The following is an 18,573-nucleotide window of genomic DNA, read 5'->3' on the forward strand; positions in this document are numbered from 1 at the left end:
GCAGTAAGGGCCCGTTCAGATCACAAATGCGGATGGCCATGCATGCGGAACGCGTGCGGACCACAACGCGTACGAACGCATGGCCATCCGCGTTTGTGTGCGTTGCGTGGCTGATCCCATCACTGAAAAGTGAATGGGACAGCCACGCGTTTTAGCAAAATCTGCGTGCAGCATGCGTTCCCGGACCGCACAGGTCCGGAACGCATGCAGTGTGAACATCAGACATTGCACTCTATGCAATGTCTGATGTAGTGCGTATCGGCCACCTGCACGCGTTTCCAAAACGCGGCTGGAAACGCGTGCAGTGTGAACGGGCCTTAACTCAGGATAATGACGGAGATATCAAAGGAAAAAGGGTGAAGCTAGGATTTGCTCGTTAGTCCATCCAAAGCTGGAAAAGGGGAATAAAATGAGGGATTTGGTGTTGTGCTTACCTCCCCATGCACTCGCGCCCGCTGGAGCAGCTGCAGCAGCCGCAGACGGACCAGTAGAAGTGAAGTCTGGCTGCAGATCTAGGAGATCATTGGAGAGTTTAGCTGAGCTGAAGGAAGACAAAGAAAGAAGTCAAAACCTTACTGAAAGAAATTATTCCTCCAAATGTTGATGGTACCCCCACTCCTTTAGATTGTAGGCTCGCAAGGGCAGGGCTCTCTCCCTTTTGGGTTTTTGATTTTTATTACATTTATTCATATGAATTTTGTTACTGTTATTACCGATTTTGTAGTTTGTACTGATACTGTATTTTGTACCAACTCTGTATTTCGTATATTGGTGTACACCATTCTCTATATTATTTTGTACCCCATGTTTGTTTCTTACTTTGTACAGCGCCACGGAATATGTTGGCGCTTTATAAATCAATAATAATAATTCCTTAGGTTTACGGTAAGTCCTTATGCTGATGTTAAGAAAGATAATTTGTCAAGTTGCAGCAAAACAACATGCAAGATTATTAATGGGCTGTGTGTGTGGTTAAAACAGGGACTTTAAAGTGGATCCGAGGTGACTTTTTACTCATTGCATAATTGTGTTCCTTTCCTATAGTTTATAGGGCATTCCTCAAGCCAAATACTTTTTTTATTTTGTTTTAATACTCTAATTCCCTAAAAACTAAATAAACCATGCCCACAGGTTTTCATTGAGCCTTGGCAGTAGCAAGGGCTCAAGGGAGCTCAGTCTGGGCAGGGGTAGAAGGAGGTGTTACTAGCCATTGATTTCAGAGGCAGAGGGGAGGAGGGATTAGGTTTTTTTCACAGTCTGAGTTAGGGCTGCACGGTTTTTCGGTTTAAAACCGAAACCACGGTTCATGGCAAGACGATCTGCTGATCGTCAGTACCGTCGGTTTTTTCGGTCTGCTGTTTAATACTTTGCTTCTGGCCCCGCTGTGCGCGGATTGGCCAGAAGCAGTGAATATGTATGAGAGTTAATGAGCGGGGGGGGGGGGGGCGGATCCACTCCAGCGAGCGGCCGGGCACATACAGCATTACCAATCACTGGCTAGCATGGAATGACGGCAGCGGTAGGCGGAGCTGTATGCTGTGTACAGCTCCGCCTACCACTGCCGTCATTCCATCGCTAGCCAGTGATAGGTAATGCTGTATGATGTGCCTGGCCGCTCGCTCTAGTGGATCCGCCCCCCGCTCATTAACGCTCATACATATTCACTGCTTCTGGCCCCGCTGTGCGCGGATTGGCCAGAAGCAGTGAATATGTATGAGTGTTAATGAGCGGGGGGCGGATCCACTAGAGCGAGCGGCCAGGCACATCATTACCTATCACTGGCTAGCGATGGAATGACGGCAGTGGTAGGCGGAGCTGTACAGAGCATACAGCTCCGCCTACCGCTGCCGTCATTTAATCGCTAGCCAGTGATTGGTAATGCTGCATGTGCCCGGCCGCTTGCTGGAGTGGATCCGCCCCCCCTTCCCCGCTCATTAACTCTCATACATATTCACTGCTTCTGGCCAATCCGCGCACAGCGGGGCCAGAAGCAAAGTATTACGGACAGGACCGGGCAGTGCGGACCAACCTCTCCCCCCCCCCCCCCACCCCCCCAGCATTTGAAAAAAAAAAAAAAAAAAAAAAAAAAAAAAAAAAAAAAAAAAAAAAAAAAAATCGGGGAAAAATCGAAATTGCAATTTCTGAGAGAAAAATCGCAATTTCGATTTTTACCTAAAATCGTGCAGCCCTAGTCTGAGTGCTGATGGTGCAGATAAGCCTGCCTCTGTGTAATGTTTACAAACAACATGGCTGCTGTCATTGTATCACAGGAATAAATAATCATTTTCTATTAAATCTGTTTGCAGCTAGATTTGCTGTGTAAACTTTAGATAAGATATATAGACAAGTTATTTGTTATAATTTGTTTTTCATCTCGGATCCGCATTAAGATCAGTAGTGCAGCCAAGCAAATGACATTTTCAAAATACAACAACAATATGGTAGCCTCCATGTTCCGTTGACTTTAGATTCCCTTTATAAGGTGTGCTGTTCCATTTCTTTGGACCCAACTCAGGGCCTGAGCCCACTGCTGCATTTTTAAAAACGCATACGTTTTTGAAACGTTTTTAAATATGTTTCAGGTGTTTTATATAAAAATGCGTTTAAACACAAACTAGTTTCAAAAACGCTTGACAAAACACATGCGTTTTTATGCGTTTGTTAAAACACAGCAGTGGGCTCAGGCCCTCATACTTTGGTGCGTGAACTGCTATTCTCTTACTGACAAACTGGCATGGCGTGACAGCAGAATTTTCTCCTTCAATGCAGAGTACAACTAGACTGGTTGCTAAAATAGGATCTCTACTCAGTGTTCTCCCCAGGCTCTTTTAGCCGGGTGCTCCACCAGGCTAAAATTTTGGCGAGCATTCAGCTGTCATCGGCAGGGCTGTGGAGTCGGAGTAATATTAGAAACCTGGATTTGGTGGTTTTATAAACCTGAGGCGTCAAATGATTTTTTTTTTGTACTAACTCCACAGCCCTGGTAAGTATTAGACTAAGGAGTTGAAGCTGAGGAATCGGAGTAATTTTGGGTACCTGGAGTTGGTGGTTTCATAAACTGAAGAGTCGGATGATTTTTGTACCAACTTCACAGCCCTGGTCATTGTCTCGCCTACTCATCCTCTTCCTATGCTGTAAGCAGAGTTGCACAGAAAAGTGCTGCATTCCCCCGTTGGGCCCCACCCGACAACTTTTTCCTGCCACCCAGCTGGAAAAAAAAAATGTCTGGGGAGAACACTGCTACTAATAAGAGACAAAGGGCTTTTTCTGCTTACAGATTAGTGCTACGAAAGTGGATAATTCATTTACAGTAAAACTACACTAAAGCTTAAAGAGAACCCGAGGTGGGTTTGAAGAATATTATCTGCATATAGAGGCTGGATCTGCCTATACAGCCCAGCCTCTGTTTCTATCCCAAACCCCACTAAGGTCCCCCTGCACTCTGCAATCCCTCATAAATCACAGCCACGCTGCTGACAAACAGCTTGTCAGAGCTGGCTGTGTTTATCTCTATAGTGTCAGTCTGCTGCTCTCCCTGCCTCCTGCAGAACTCCAGTCCCCGCCTGCATCCCTTCCCTCCCTGCTGATTGGAGGGAAGGGACGGGTGCAGAGACCGGAGCTATGCAGGAGGCGGGGGAGCAGATGAGACTGACACTACAGATGTAAACAGAGCCTCACAGCACGGCTGTGATTTATGAGGGATTGCAGAGTGCAGGGGGACCTTAGTGGGGTTTGGGATAGCAACAGAGGCTGGGCTGTATAGGCAGATCCAGCCTCTGTATGCAGATAACATTCTTTAAACACACCTCGGGTTCTCTTTAATTTTTGGATGAGCCTGAGGAAGACTTATGATGGCATCTTTGCTTTTTAATCCCTACCTGTACTGTGATAATGTAATTGAGATTTTCACAACAAAAACACATATGGCAATAATAGGTACAATAGGTTAGAACAATAGTACCACTCTACAAAATCAGAAGGTTTTCTTTGCAGGCCCTTCATCCATTAGAGACATGTCACCTCACTCCCTGATGCGGATGACCCCATGACTAGGACTGGAAGTTTAAATGTAAAAGAAAAGTTTTTTCCACTTCCACTTTACTAGGTTCTCTTAGACAGACAAAAATCGGAAAAAGTAATTCCAATAATGCACAGAAATATGAATTTGTCAATTCAAACTGACTTACCATATGGGAGATGCTGTACTTGCTGTTGCAAACAGGTCAAGAGGTGGGGATGTGTCTACAGTTTTTGATGGCGTCGTGTTTGGCGAGGTTACAGTAGTAGCAGGGGAAGACTGACAAAAAGCAAAGCACAAATCATTTATCTAAACAATTAAGTATGTTCCCACCACAACTATTTAATGGCATTGACTATTCGGTGTCCAGCATAGAATAAATATACAGTGGAATGTGAAAGTTGGGGCAACGTTGTTAATCGTCGTGATCTTCCTGCATAAATCGTTGGTTGTTACGATAAAAAATGACAGTTAAATATATCATATAGGAGACACACAGTGATATTTGAGAAGTGAAATGAAGTTTATTGCATTTACAGAAAGTGTGCAATAATTGTTTAAACATTAGGCAGGTGCATAAATTTGGGCACTTGTCATTTTATTGACTGGAAAACCTTTAGAACTAATTATTGGAACTTAAATTGGCTTGGTAAGCACAGTGACCCCTAACCTACATACACAGGTGAATACAATTATAAGAGAGTATTTAAGGGGGTCAATTGTAAGTTTCCCTCCTTTTAAGTTTCTCTGAAGAGTAGCAACATGGGGGTCTCAAAACAACTCTCAAAATGACCTGAAGACAAAGATTGTTCACCATCATGGTTTAGGGGAAAGATACAGAAAGCGGTCTCAGATTTCAGCTGTCTGTTTCCAGAGTTAGGAACATATTGAGGAAATGGAAGACCACAGGCTCAGTTGAAGTTAAGGCTCGAAGTGGCAGACCAAGAAAAATCTTGGATAAACAGAAGCGACGAATGGCGAGAACAGTCAGAGTAAATCCACAGACCAGCACCAAAGACCTACAACATCATCTTGCTGCACATGGAGTCCCTGTGCATTGTTAAACCATTCAGCACTCTTTACACAAGGAGATGCTGTATGCAGAGGAAGCCTTTTCTCCGCCCACAGCACAAACAGAGTCGCTTGAGGTATGCTAAAGCACATTTGGACAAGCCAGCTTCATTTTGAAATAAGGTGCTGTGGACTGCTGAAACTAAAGTGGAGTTATTTGGGTATAAAAAAGGGCGTTATGCATGGAGGAAAAACACCTGCTGCCTACAGTAAAATATGGTGGTGGTTCCATCATGCTGTGGGGTTGTGTGGCCAGTGCAGGGACTGGGAATCTTGTCAAAGTTGAGGGACGCATGGATTCCACTCAGTATAGGCAGATTCTGGAGACCAATGTCCAGGAATCAGTGACAAAGCTGAAGCTGCACCGGGGATGGATCTTTCAACAAGACAACAACCCTAAACACTGCTCAAAATCCACTAGGGCATTCATGCAGAGGAACAAGTTCAATGTTCTGGAATGGCCATCTCAGTCCCCAGACCTGAATATAATTAAAAATCTGTGGTGTGAGTTAAAGAGAGCTGTCTATGCTCGGAAGCCATCAAACCTGAATGTACTAGAAAGGTTTTGTAAAGAGGAATGGTGCAAAATACCTTCAACCAGAATCTCGACTCTCATTGGAACCTACAGGAAGCATTTAGAGGCTGTAATTTATGCAAAAGGAAGATCTACTAAATATTGATTTCATTTCTTTTTTTCCCAAATTTATGCACCTGCCCAATTTTGTTTAAACAATTATTGCACACTTTTTGTAAATTCAATAAAGTTCATTTCACGTCTCACTATGTGTGTCTCCTATATGATATGATATGATATGATATATTTAACTGAAATTTTTTATCATAACAACCAATGATGTATACAGGAAAATCATGACAATTAATTAACAAGGTTGTCCAAACTTTCGCATTCCACTGTAAATATTCTGCAGAATCAGTAAAGCTCTAAAGCATCAACACACTCCTAAAGCTCGGGATGGCCACAAAAGAAAGAACTGTGCATGACGAAGACTCATGCTTAACATTTACTTTAGGTATGGAATTCTTCTAATAGGGATCTATGCCAAGTTAATAGCCACAGTAAAGGAAGGTTTGACATCAATCAACACGCTGACACCAGGTACAGTGTGATGCGAAAGTTTTGGCAAACTTGTTAATTGTCATGATTTTCCTATATAAATCATTGGCTGTTGCTATAAAAAAATTCAGTTATCATATAGGAGACACACACAGTGATATTTGAGAAGTGAAATGAAGTTTATTGGATTTACAGAAAGTGTGCAATAATTGTTTAAACCAAATTAGGCAGGTGCATACATTTGGGCACCACAACAAAGAAATGAAATCAATATTTAGTAGATCCTCCTTTTGCAGAAATTACAGCCTCTAAACGAGAGTCTGGATTCTGGTTGAAGGTATTTTGTACAATTCCTCTTTACAAAACCTCTCTAGTTCATTCAGGTATGATGGCTTCCGAGCATAGACAGCTCTCTTTAAGTCACACGACAGATTTTTAATTATATCCAGGTCTGGGGACTGAGATGGCCATTCCAGAACATTGTACTTGTTCCTTTGCATGAATGCCTTAGTGGATTTTGAGCAGTGTTTAGGGTAGTTGTCTTGTTGAAAGATCCATCCCCGGCGCAGCTTCAGATTTGTTACCGATTCCTGGACATTGGTCTCTAGAATCTGCTGATACTGAGTGGAATCCATGCGTCCCTCAACTTTGACAAGATTCCCAGTCCCTGCACTTGCCACATAGCCCCACAGCATGATGGAACCACCACCATATTTTACTGTAGGCAGCAGGTGTTTTTCTTGAAATTCTTTGATGTTTTTCCTCCATGCATAGCGCCCATTTTTATGCCCAAATAACTCAAACTTTAGTTTCAGCAGTCCACAGCACCTTATTTCAAAATGAAGCTGGCTTGTCCAAATGTGCTTTAGCATACCTCAAGCGGCTCTGTTTGTGCTGTGTGTAAAGTGCGCCGAATGGTTGAACGATACACAGTGACTCCATCTGCAGCAAGATGATGTTGCAGGTCTTTGGTGCTGGTCTGTGGATTGACTGACTGTTCTCACCATTCGTCGCTTCTGTCTATCCGAGATTTTTCTTGGTCTGCCACTTCAAGCCTTAACTTGAACTGAACCTGTGGTCTTCCATTTCCTCAATATGTTCCTAACTGTGGAAACAGACAGCTGAAATCTGAGACAGCTTTCCATATCCTTCCCCTAAACCATGATGGTGAACAATCTTTGTCTTCAGGTCATTTGAGAGTAGTTTTGAGACCCCCATGTTGCTACCCTTCAGAGAAAGTTAAAAGAGGAGAGAAACTTACAATTGACCCCATTAAATACGCTTTCTCATAATTGGATTCACCTGTGTATGTAGGTCAGGGGTCACTGAGCTTACCAAGCCAATTCGTTCTAAAGCTTTTGGAAGCAATAAAATGACAACCGTGCCCAAATTTATGCACCTGCCTAATTTTATTTAAACAATTATTGCACACTTTCTATAAATCCAATAAACGTAACTTCCCTTCTCAAATATCACTGTGTGCATCTCCTATATGATATATTTAACTGACATTTGTTATCGACAACCAACGATTTATACAGGAAAATCATGACGATTAACAAGGTTGCCCAAACTTTCGCATGCCACTGTATTTTTGAAGTGCTAAGTAGTCAGCCTGACCTCAGAAGTGAAACCTTGGACTTTGTTCAGAACTAAAAATCCCTAGTACGGAGTTCTGAATTTTAAATGTCAAACTCCAGCTAGAGCCACTTAGGTTTTAAACCACATTTATTCTGAAATGGCTCGTTACAGCTATATCTTGGGTGAGAATAGACAGAGTGAAAAAAATGAGAGCAAATAATATCTGGAATACTCAGCAGCAGTCATGCCAGAGGTCAAGTCAAGGAAATCTACAAGCCTTCTGATTTGAAGGGTATGCCCCTTTGTCCTGTGCTCCACTTCCCATAGGCCAGGTTCCATTTATTCCCTGTGAGAGATTCACTCAGACATAATATGGAGGCCTGCTGGGATTCAGAATTATATAGTTTCACCAGCTTTCAAAAACTAGCTACTGATAAAACCCGCTTCAGGCCAAGTTCACAGTGGGACATTAAAGTCGCACGTTAAAACAACATTTAAACGCAGAATAACTCACTGCCATGAAAAATCAATGCTTTGTTCACAGTGCCCACGCTGCGTTGGTGACTAACCTTGCACGTTAAGTGAAAGTACTGCATGCAGTGCGTTATACACATTATTAGCTGCGTTGGACTGTTGGCACATGCTCAGTAATGACTTGGAAACATACTTTTCATTGCCTGTATGCTCTACTGCAGTGGTTCCCAACCCATGTGCCGCGACACATACGTGTCGCGGCAGCTTCGGGTATGTGTCGCGGCTCTCGGAGGGAAGCAGCGCAGCGGAGGTAAAGCTGTGGGCAGCGGCGGAGAAGGAGGCCATCTCCCCCCCTTCTCTCACCTTAGGGTGCTAGCCTCCCTCGCTCTTCCCTCCGATCTGTGTGTGCAGCGGCGTTTGGCAGTGGGCGGGACTTACCTTCCGTGTCGCTCCATGCGCCGGCCGGAAGTTCTGGTGCCGCAGCCGCTGCTCTGGTCTGGATCAGGCCAGAGTAGTGGCAAATCATCCCACGCCGGCGACGAGACCAGACCAGACGGAGGACACGGAAGGTAAGTTCCGCCCCTCTGCCAGCCACCGCACTTCATTCCGGAGGAGAGAGCGAGGGAGGGAGAGCACCCTGAGGTGCTGCTCTCCTTCCCTCGCTCTCTCCTCCTGGGGGGAACCTGGCTACAATATACTGGGCACATATATCCCTGGCTACATATACCGGGCACATATACCTCTGGCTACATATACCGGGGACATATACTCCTGACTACATATACCAGGGACATATACCCCTGCCTACATATACTAGGGACATATACCCCTGCCTACATATACTGGGGACATATACCCCTGCCTACATATACTGGGGACATATACCCCTGCCTACATATACTGGGGACATATACCCCCTGGCTACATATACTGGGGACATATACCCCCTGGCTACATATACTGGGACATATACCCCTGCCTACATATACTGGGGACATATACACCTGCCTACATATACTGGGGACATATACACCTGCCTACATATACTGGGGACATATACACCTGCCTACATATACTGGGGACATATACACCTGCCTACATATACCGGGGACATATACTCCTGACTACATATACTGGGGACATATACCCCTGCCTACATATACTGGGGACATATACCCCTGCCTACATATACTGGGGACATATACTCCTGCCTACATATACTGGGGACATATACTCCTGCCTACATATACTGGGGACATATACTCCTGCCTACATATACTGGGGACATATACCCCTGCCTACATATACTGGGGACATATACCCGTGGCTACATATACTGGGCACATATACCTCTGGCTACATATACTGGGGACATATACCCCTGCCTACATATACTGGGGACATATACCCCTGCCTACATATACTGGGGACATATACACCTGCCTACATATACTGGGGACATATACTCCTGCCTACATATACTGGGGACATATACACCTGCCTACATATACTGGGGACATATACTCCTGCCTACATATACTGGGGACATATACACCTGCCTACATATACCCCTGCCTACATATACTGGGGACATATATCCCCTGGCTACATATACCGGGGACATATACCCCTGCCTACATATACTGGGGACATATACTCCTGACTACATATACAGGGCATATATACCTCTGGCTACATATACTGGGCACATATACCCCTGGCTACATATACTGGGGACATATACACCTGGCTACATATACCTCTGGCTACATATACTGGGCACATATACCCCTGGCTACATATACTGGGGACATATACACCTGGCTACATATACTGGGCACATATACCTCTGGCTACATATACACCTGCCTACATATACTGGGCACATATACCCCTGGCTACATATACTGGGCACATATATCCCTGGCTACATATACTGGGGACAACTGGCTGTTTGTCATTATGTGCATTTACTGGTGAAAAGCTGTCTCTTATGTGCATTTACTAGGGAAACGCTGTCTCTCATTACCTGCATTTACTGGTGAAACTTTCTCTTATGTGCATTTAGTGGGGAAACGCTGTCTCTCATTACATGCATATAGTCTACGTGTCACGGAGATCTGAACGTTTGGTTTGATGTGTCACGACTCCAAAAAGGTTGGGAACCACTGCTCTACTGTATGCGGCGATAACGGGGCATTAAGTTGCGTTGCGACTTTTTGGGGGCATTGCGCTGTAATTTGCGTTGCGACTTTAACGTCGCATCAAAATGCAACGTCCTACTGTGAATCTAGCCTCAAAAGAAATAAAAAACAAATGTACAACAAAATGTGGCCACTCTCTCGGAAAAAAATAAAACATAAAAAAAATTGGTTTCATATTATTTAATCACCAACAAATTATTTCTATCAAATAATTCTAAATCTATTTACATATAAAATTGTGCTCAAACTAATATGAATTATGTCTACATAGGATGAATATAATTAAAGAGTTCGGGCTTACACTTCAATGTACTGAACATATCTGAAAACAAGGCTCTGAACAATAAAACATTGTACAAGCATTTCGGATTTTGCCTTTATTTTAAAATACATTATAAAAAAATAAACTTTTCTCTGCCAACTATTCTTTGGGGGAAAAAAAAAAAAAAAAAAAAAAAGGAAAAAAAAAAAAAATGAATCTTCAGTCACTCGTATTTCCATTACGCAGGGCTCTTTTACACTATGAAATGCGATTGCTATTGTGTTTCAATTTCGTCCATGCGATTGAGCTACTATACTCAGTATAGTAAAGCTCAATCACATCCAAAATGCGGCAGGATGACGATCGCGTTTTGACCAAAATCGCATCGCAATCGGATCGCACTAACGGAAATTGCTGCTGCAGTTTTCATTAGTTTAATGTACCTTGCGATTTGCGATCAGAATTAAATCGCAGGGTAGTGGAAAAAGGCCCTCAGTGTTTGCAGAGGTTATTAGCACTTCAACAAAAATGTGCTAATTTAACCATGTAGAATCGATGGTTACAGCTTCAAAGTGCAGAGATCAAAACACACTGCAGCCTGCTTACTACCTTAGTATAAGGACAGTGTAGCTTATATTGTACATACTGAGACTGACATGCTTAGAACTTGTGCTTAGAAAAAGTGTAAAATGAATAATGCAAATACAGTACATAATTGATAATGTACCTTCTCTTAACTGCACAAAGAAAAACTAAAACGTCTTGATGTAGAACAATGCTTTTACTATACACTGTCAATTACCTTGCCCACTGGTGATCCAGAGCTGAAATCGCAAAACAGGATTGATTATTAAAGTAAGAGGCTATATAGTTCACAATGTACTAAATGCAGAGCAGTGAAACAGCCAGTTTGTCAACACAATCTACTATAAGAGGCTATAAAATAAAAAAGTAGAAATCAAGACAGCAGAGTTCACTGGATTTGCTGGGCAAAAAGGGGAGGGGTGCTGGGCATATATCCTTCATGACAACAATCGAACCAATGCCTACTTGCCTCCCACTACACGTGCACAGTCACAGTATGCTTCTAGCTTGCCAAGTTCTACTCTGGAGTGTACATTCCATGCAGTTTTCCCCACTCAGGTGTGTGAAGATTCTGCTGATAGCAGCACCATGACCCAGAAGTAAGCCCTAGTTTATCATAAGCACAATTAGGATATCTCTGGACTCTACCTTTATATTCTTCCTGTGCCTGGATTACTTGATTTTGGGCATTCCTTATTACAGGGCCCATATGTTTAAATAAAAGGTTAGTTAACCAAAACACACCAGCTTCATGTACTATGTATTGACTCCTTCGGAGAGCCTCCTCATATAGAGCCTTCTATAATGAATAGAGAGTGTTAATGAGATGCAATCATTCCAGCTTGGGTGCAAGCAAATTTAATGCAAACTGTATACTATTTGGAACTGGGTCAATCAAAAATAGTAAGGAAGCGCATTTTCAGTTTCAAGCTGCATGCAAGATGGAACTTTGCGCATCTCATTGGCCATCTTTCATAATAAGGAACTGCTTCGGCTGTCTTTTTTTTTTTAGGAGGGGGCCATTCTTGCAATTGAATTTATCATGTTACAACAGGTTTCATTTGTTAGATTTCTCCATACCTGACAGATTGCAGATGGCACAAGTGATCTCGAAAAGCTGGCATGGATTTATTGGAAAGTGTCTGCCAATATGTGGCAAGAGTTAGAGATCCATGCTAAGGGCTCAAACCCACTGGAAGCTATTTCTAAGAACTTGTGATTTGAAAAAGCTTTTGCTAATGCAATGCTATGGGGGATTTTTAAAAAATGCTCAAGTGCATGGCTGGATTTACCATAAGGCACTGTAGGCACATGCCGACAGGCGCCTGATGATGGAAAGGCGGCTCACTCCCCTCCCAGAGCACCTTCCTCCTTTTCTATGCAGAGTCCCGAGCAGAGCGTAAATGATGAGTTACTCACCCACCAAATGACATTCCTCTAACGAGATCTCCCTTCAGTCTGGGGAACCACGAGCTACTTTATATTGAGGGCATCTCTGGCTACCTAAGGCTAAGGGACACCTGTAGCTAACTATGATGGGCAAGGGAAGTAAGGGAGCAGTGACAGTTGGGCCAGCCAGCACACTTCGGTGGGGGTTTGTAGGTTCATGGAAGGCGTCAGGACATCTGTGTCTATATATAATTAAATTCCTTTTTTGTATAGCGCTTTTCTCCTGTCGGACTCAAAGGGCTTGCATAGCAGCCACTAGAGCACACTCTGGGCAAGACTCCCTAACACTGCTACTGCCTACTAAGAACTCCTTACTGAATAGATGCTGGCTTACTGAGTAGGAAGAGATTTGAACCCAGGTCTGCTACGTCCGAGGCAGAGCCCTTAACCATTACACTCCAGCATTACATTAGCAAGAGCTTTTCAAATCACAACGCACTTAGAAAAGCTCTCCTAGTTGGTTCCAGGCCTTAACGTGAGCTGACTGGGTACTCTGTAACACTAGCATGCCCAAGTCCTACTCCTGAAGCTATATTTAGCCATACCTTGCACTAATGAGAACCAACAGGTCCGAAACAGCTGTAACTGGTGCATGCATATTAGTATAGCTGTGTAAAACAAATGGGCTATAGACCTACACTCCAGTGGATCTGGATGAGTGTCTGACTTTTAGGTGCACAAAGGCATAATTTCCATAGTAAATGGTGATGCATTATGGGGGATCTTTCTTACTAACATAAAACTGAATTTTTGCAAATACCTTCAGTTTTAACATGTACATTTCGGGTAAAGTCAGAACCAGAGGTCTCAAAACACACACTATGGCTGCATGGTGTCAGTGCCACAATTGACATTATGGTGACTGTGCCCCCACTGCTCAGAAGATATGAAAAACACATACATACATAAACTTATCAGAACTGGATAGGCTGACCAGTTACACAATTCAGCAACCCACCATAATTTTTTACAAAATAAATTAAGATTGGTCAGTACTAGTATAATAAAATATTGGGAGGTGAAGATATTTGGACAGAATCCTGCTGCTGCCTGCTGTAAACCCGGCCATGACTTTTACAGCAGACAAGAAAAGCAAGGAAAAATGCACCCTCCATCACTCAAATAGGACAATACTAATTATATGTAATATGGCACTATTGAATGGTTTATTGCCATAGATAAATCCAAATGCAATGCAAGTCCATCATACCCATGTAAAAGGGCAATACTTATCATGGCAAGCAGCGGGGCTGTTGGGTGATGGCAGTGGATGCCACTAGGTGCACAGCCAAACAACCGTTTCACTGAAGTGTAGCTTCTTCTAAAGCTCAAGTGTGCACATTTGAGCCTCAGAAGAAGCTACACCTCAGCGACTGCTGCTCAGCGTGACCACAGCACTGAGCTTCTGTTAACCACCACAATGAACAAGACAAGACAGACCGTACAGAGCGTTTACCAATCCCATCGCTATTGTAGCAATGGTAAACGTCCACACAGAAATAATACTGGATAAGACAAGAAGGAGCTTTATCAATAGCGACCGCAGCTATTGTAACATCCACACGGCAGGACTAGAAGAAGCGTCTGCCAATCCCAACTGCAGTAATGGCGACGTCCAGACAGGCAGGACTAGAAGGAACATTACCAATCGCAACCACAGCTATGGTACGTCCACATGACAAGCCTGGAGAGAATGCCGCCATTCACCACCACAGGAATTACACAGGTTTGCACATGAATAATTCAAGGTAACAAACCGTAGTTACACAAGACCCAGTAATGCAACTATGGCGTAAGCTGATCACTATGACAGGGAAAATGATTAAAGGGGCACTATGGCTAAATTATGCTTATATTCTCATGTAATATAAAATATGTGCAATTGTAGCAATGTGTAAGACTTGTATTATGGCTGAATAAAACTCTGTTTAAATATTGCTTTACCCTAAATCAGTGCTGGAGTCCCGTTGCCAGAGAAAGCTAAGCGACGCTGAACCAGCACATTCCATTCTGCAGGGGGAGGCTGCCTTATCAGTCGTTTCATCTGAAGTTGTAATCTCCCCCTTTGATGTATCAGGAGAAGTTTCACCCGTCTAACTGCACATTAGTGCTGTTACAGCTCCTCTGATCTGCCGTATGTCTCAGGACAATGACGTACGGCTCTGATGAAAAAAATGCTCCCTGCTGAGGCCCCCTTCAGAAAAGCTGGCACAGGCAGGATCACCACTTGTTGTCAGTTGCCATGGAGACCAGCTTCTCTTATGCACAGGATTCCAGCATCTTGATTCAGCACACGCAAGTGCTGTGTAGCCAGTGTCCTGCATGTCTCTGAAGGGGGGCCTCAGCGGGGAGCATTTTTTTCATCAGAGCCTTACGTCATTGTCCTGAGACATACGGCAGATCAGAGGAGCTGTAACAGCACTAATGTGCAGTTAGACAGGTGAAACTTCTCCTGATACATCAAAGGGGGAGATTACAACTTCAGATGAAACGACTGATAAGGCAGCCTCCTCCTGCAGAATGGAATGTGCTGGTTCAGCGTCGCATAGCTTTCTCTGGCGACGGGACTCCAGCACTGATTTAGGGTAAAGCAATATTGAAGCAGAGTTTTATTCAGCCACAATACAAGTCTTACACATTGCTATAATTGCACATATTTTATATTCATTGATAATATAAACATAATTTAGCCATAGTGCCCCTTTAAGTAGGAAGAGGCTTTTATGAAGACATCCACCAATGAGAGCAGACATGCAAATTCCAACACAGCTCAATGGCAATTGATCAATCCTGTGCTACTCTGATTGAAGACTGCAGGTTGATTGCAGAGGACACACACTGCTAATACCTGTAACACTTTGCAGCAGGTAAGTCAGCACTGTCTGGCTGCAGCTCAGCTGCAACAAACAGAAGATGCCCCATGTGAGATTGTAAGTGAGTAACGTACAATTGTGTGGAGCCTTGTTTGATGTAAATTCTGTCAAATTATGTCCAAGCAAAAAAAATCATGTAGCATAAAACACAACTCGCACGCACGTACATAAATACATATACTCAGCGCCTGATGGCGTACGTGTTTGTGTCTTTGCCTACTCAATGAACCCACATTACAATGTGGATATATCAGCTCTGGGTGGGGATCCAAAAATGTAACTAGAAATGGTAAATGGGATGCTGATAATTCCCGCAGGCACAAAAAATTAAGTACAAACTGTATTCAGCTTGGTACTAAGCCAATGAAAGCTAGCAGGAAGTGACTGGCCCAATTCCAAGCTGCATTCACAGTAAATGGAATTTGCACAAAAGATATGATTAATATCAATCCTCTACAGTGGAACACTAACACCAGCTAGAACCAGAATTCATAGCTCCTCCAAGTGTTCAAGTCAGTAACAGTGCAGTGTTTGCTTTTCTGAGTCCACTGCAAACTATGAGGTGGGCTACCTGGAAATGGAAAGCTGCACTGTTCTGGATTGTGCGGTTGTACCCATTATATGCAACACAGTGTATTGTAGAATTGGTAGCTTTTTACATACTTTATTACAGTACTAATTACTAAAATGCGAACTGGTGATTGGTTTTAAAATGTGGAGACTTAGGAAAGCTCAACAGCTCCTCTTGATACTCAAGTTTACGCTTTAGGCAATAATAGGATGCCTTTGTGAAAATCTAGGAAATCCCATGTACTGTAGCCCTACTAAGACCATACTAAGCTACTGTAGGTGATCACACACAAAACTACTGTGAAAATGGAGTTTCAATTGCAAGTCCGTCTGTGATATCCAATGACGGGTTGGCCACATTTGCTGCAGTAGTGGAGATTACATTTTCTGACCACTGTGTGTACAATGATAATACAACACAAACCAAAGCCAAGCAAAACAAACAAAAAAAAACAAACAAAAAAACCAAACACAACTACTGAGTTTTTTTATGGACAATAATGTCTACTGCAAAACTATGCTAAAAATGCAAGCAAGCGCACATAAAAGTATACACCTACCCATCACTGATGATCCGGAATTACAGGAATAAAGGAAAAGCATTAGTATATTCTATCATTGCTCTATGTACAACACTGCACATTTTACGAAGGACAATGCAGAAGAATTAACCACAACATAATGAAAATCCATGTCCCTTCTTGTAAAGAACTAAGCTTGCAAGAACAGGACATCTAACCATGCAGAAACAAAATCCAGCAGTAAGAGATTATTATTGCTATGGTTAGCCAGACGGAATAAGTCTACAGATAGAGGATAGCATCTAGCTAAGCACTAGGAAAACGCTTCACACATTTCTTCACGTTAACATTGCTACTGCTAAATGCTGAAAACCTTCAGGCTGCTTACACACTGAGGGCTCGTTCCCACTGTTGCGACGCGATTTCGGCCGCATTCCGACGCTTGTAAAAACGCATGCGGATGCGTTTCCGCATGCGTTTTTACCCGCGATTTCGCATGCGATTTCGCATGGCAGGGTGCCATGCGAAATTAACCATGACACTGCCAGGGCTAAATAAAATTGAAAAAGGTGCGAAATCGCACGCGAAATCGCGGGTAAAAACGCATGTAACAAACGCAAGCATGCGTTTTTACTATTAAATACATTAGCGGCGATTCGCACGGATTCCCGACGCAGGCGAAATCGTTGGCTCTTTTGTGCGTTTTTTTACCGCTGAAAAAAAACGCACCTCAACAACGCTACAGTGGAAACAGGCCCATCCACTTGCATTACATGTGCGGATCTGCATGCGTTGGACGCATGCAGATTCGCGATAGTGGGAACGAGTCCTAAGACGTTACAGGCGCACGTTAGTGCAGCCTGTAACGCTCCCCAACGCACAGCAATGTAACACAAGTGGGCTGTTCACACAGCCCACGTTGCGTTACATGTAACGCTGCACATTCTTAAGAAAGTGCAGCATGCTACGGCGTTAGAGCGGCTTAAGCCGCGTTAGACTGTCTGCACATGCGCAGTCATGTTGGGGAGGAGCGGAGAGCGGCCAGGCACATGGCTAATTAATATTCACTACACGTTGTGACATGCAGTGTTTACTTCCAGGAGCGGCCGCTCTGTGCGGTGATTGGCCGGCGGGACCACGTGATGCTGCATGCGCACAACAGTACGCATCGCGGCATCACGGACGCCAGAGTGAGCTGCACAACGTGTCTCACTCTGACGTCCACAACGAAGAGCACCAGGCGTCGCGTTAGGTGCACGTTATGCGACCTTAACGTGGCACCTAACGCAACGTCTTAGTGTGCAAGTAGCCTTATCCAGCAAGCTGCCCATTTATAAATTCCCACCATAGATACTAACCTGTTTTTCTTTCCTTCCAGTGTATTTAGATGCTGCTCCAAAGTCTCCATGAGGCTACTGGGAGCCTGTGAATGGACAACAATTATCAATTTTATTTAATTTTAAAGAACAACTATAATGACATACAGGAAGCTTGTTAGAGGGTCCAGTATTATTAGAAGGTTAAAAGGTTAAAAGACTCTTAGTCACTTTTGTTAAGTCACTTTTATTAAGAATAAGGTCTATTTCCTGGCAAAGGAGTGAGTTATTCTCCTGTTCAATAGCCAATCCTAGGTTAGGGTACAATGAGGATTATATTACCTATACCTATAGTTCGCTCTTGGTTGTCTTTAAATTTTCGATAGAATGTTGTTCTCAGTTCTACTTCCTCTGCCTTCTGCTGACATTTCCAGATTGGTTGTTTTGCCCTAGTTCTGTATTCCAAGCCTAACCCAGAACAGGGCTTCCCAACCCTGTCCTCAAGGCCCACCAACAGTGCATGTTTTGCAGAAAACACCAAACAGTCACAGGTGAGGTAATTAGTGTCTTAGCA

The 18,573-nt window shown here is 43.4% G+C and overlaps 1 protein-coding gene across 19 annotated transcripts in view; it reads right to left on the reverse strand.

The window, feature by feature from the left end:
* Window positions 1–18,573, reverse strand: part of SNAP91 (synaptosome associated protein 91) — a 195,083-nt gene that overhangs the window by 57,967 nt on the left and 118,543 nt on the right. For all 19 annotated transcript variants that reach the window (XM_068281569.1, XM_068281568.1, XM_068281565.1 and 16 more), the window contains 4 exons: window positions 18,042–18,106; window positions 11,488–11,509; window positions 4,188–4,297; window positions 435–541 (listed from right to left, as the gene is read on the reverse strand). In XM_068281569.1, coding sequence (XP_068137670.1) covers window positions 435–541; window positions 4,188–4,297; window positions 11,488–11,509; window positions 18,042–18,106 — 304 coding nt within the window. The remainder of the gene's footprint in view (window positions 1–434; window positions 542–4,187; window positions 4,298–11,487; window positions 11,510–18,041; window positions 18,107–18,573) is intronic.

This window comes from Hyperolius riggenbachi, chromosome 4 (genome assembly GCF_040937935.1).
Source record: "Hyperolius riggenbachi isolate aHypRig1 chromosome 4, aHypRig1.pri, whole genome shotgun sequence".
Taxonomy (NCBI): Eukaryota; Metazoa; Chordata; class Amphibia; order Anura; family Hyperoliidae; genus Hyperolius; species Hyperolius riggenbachi.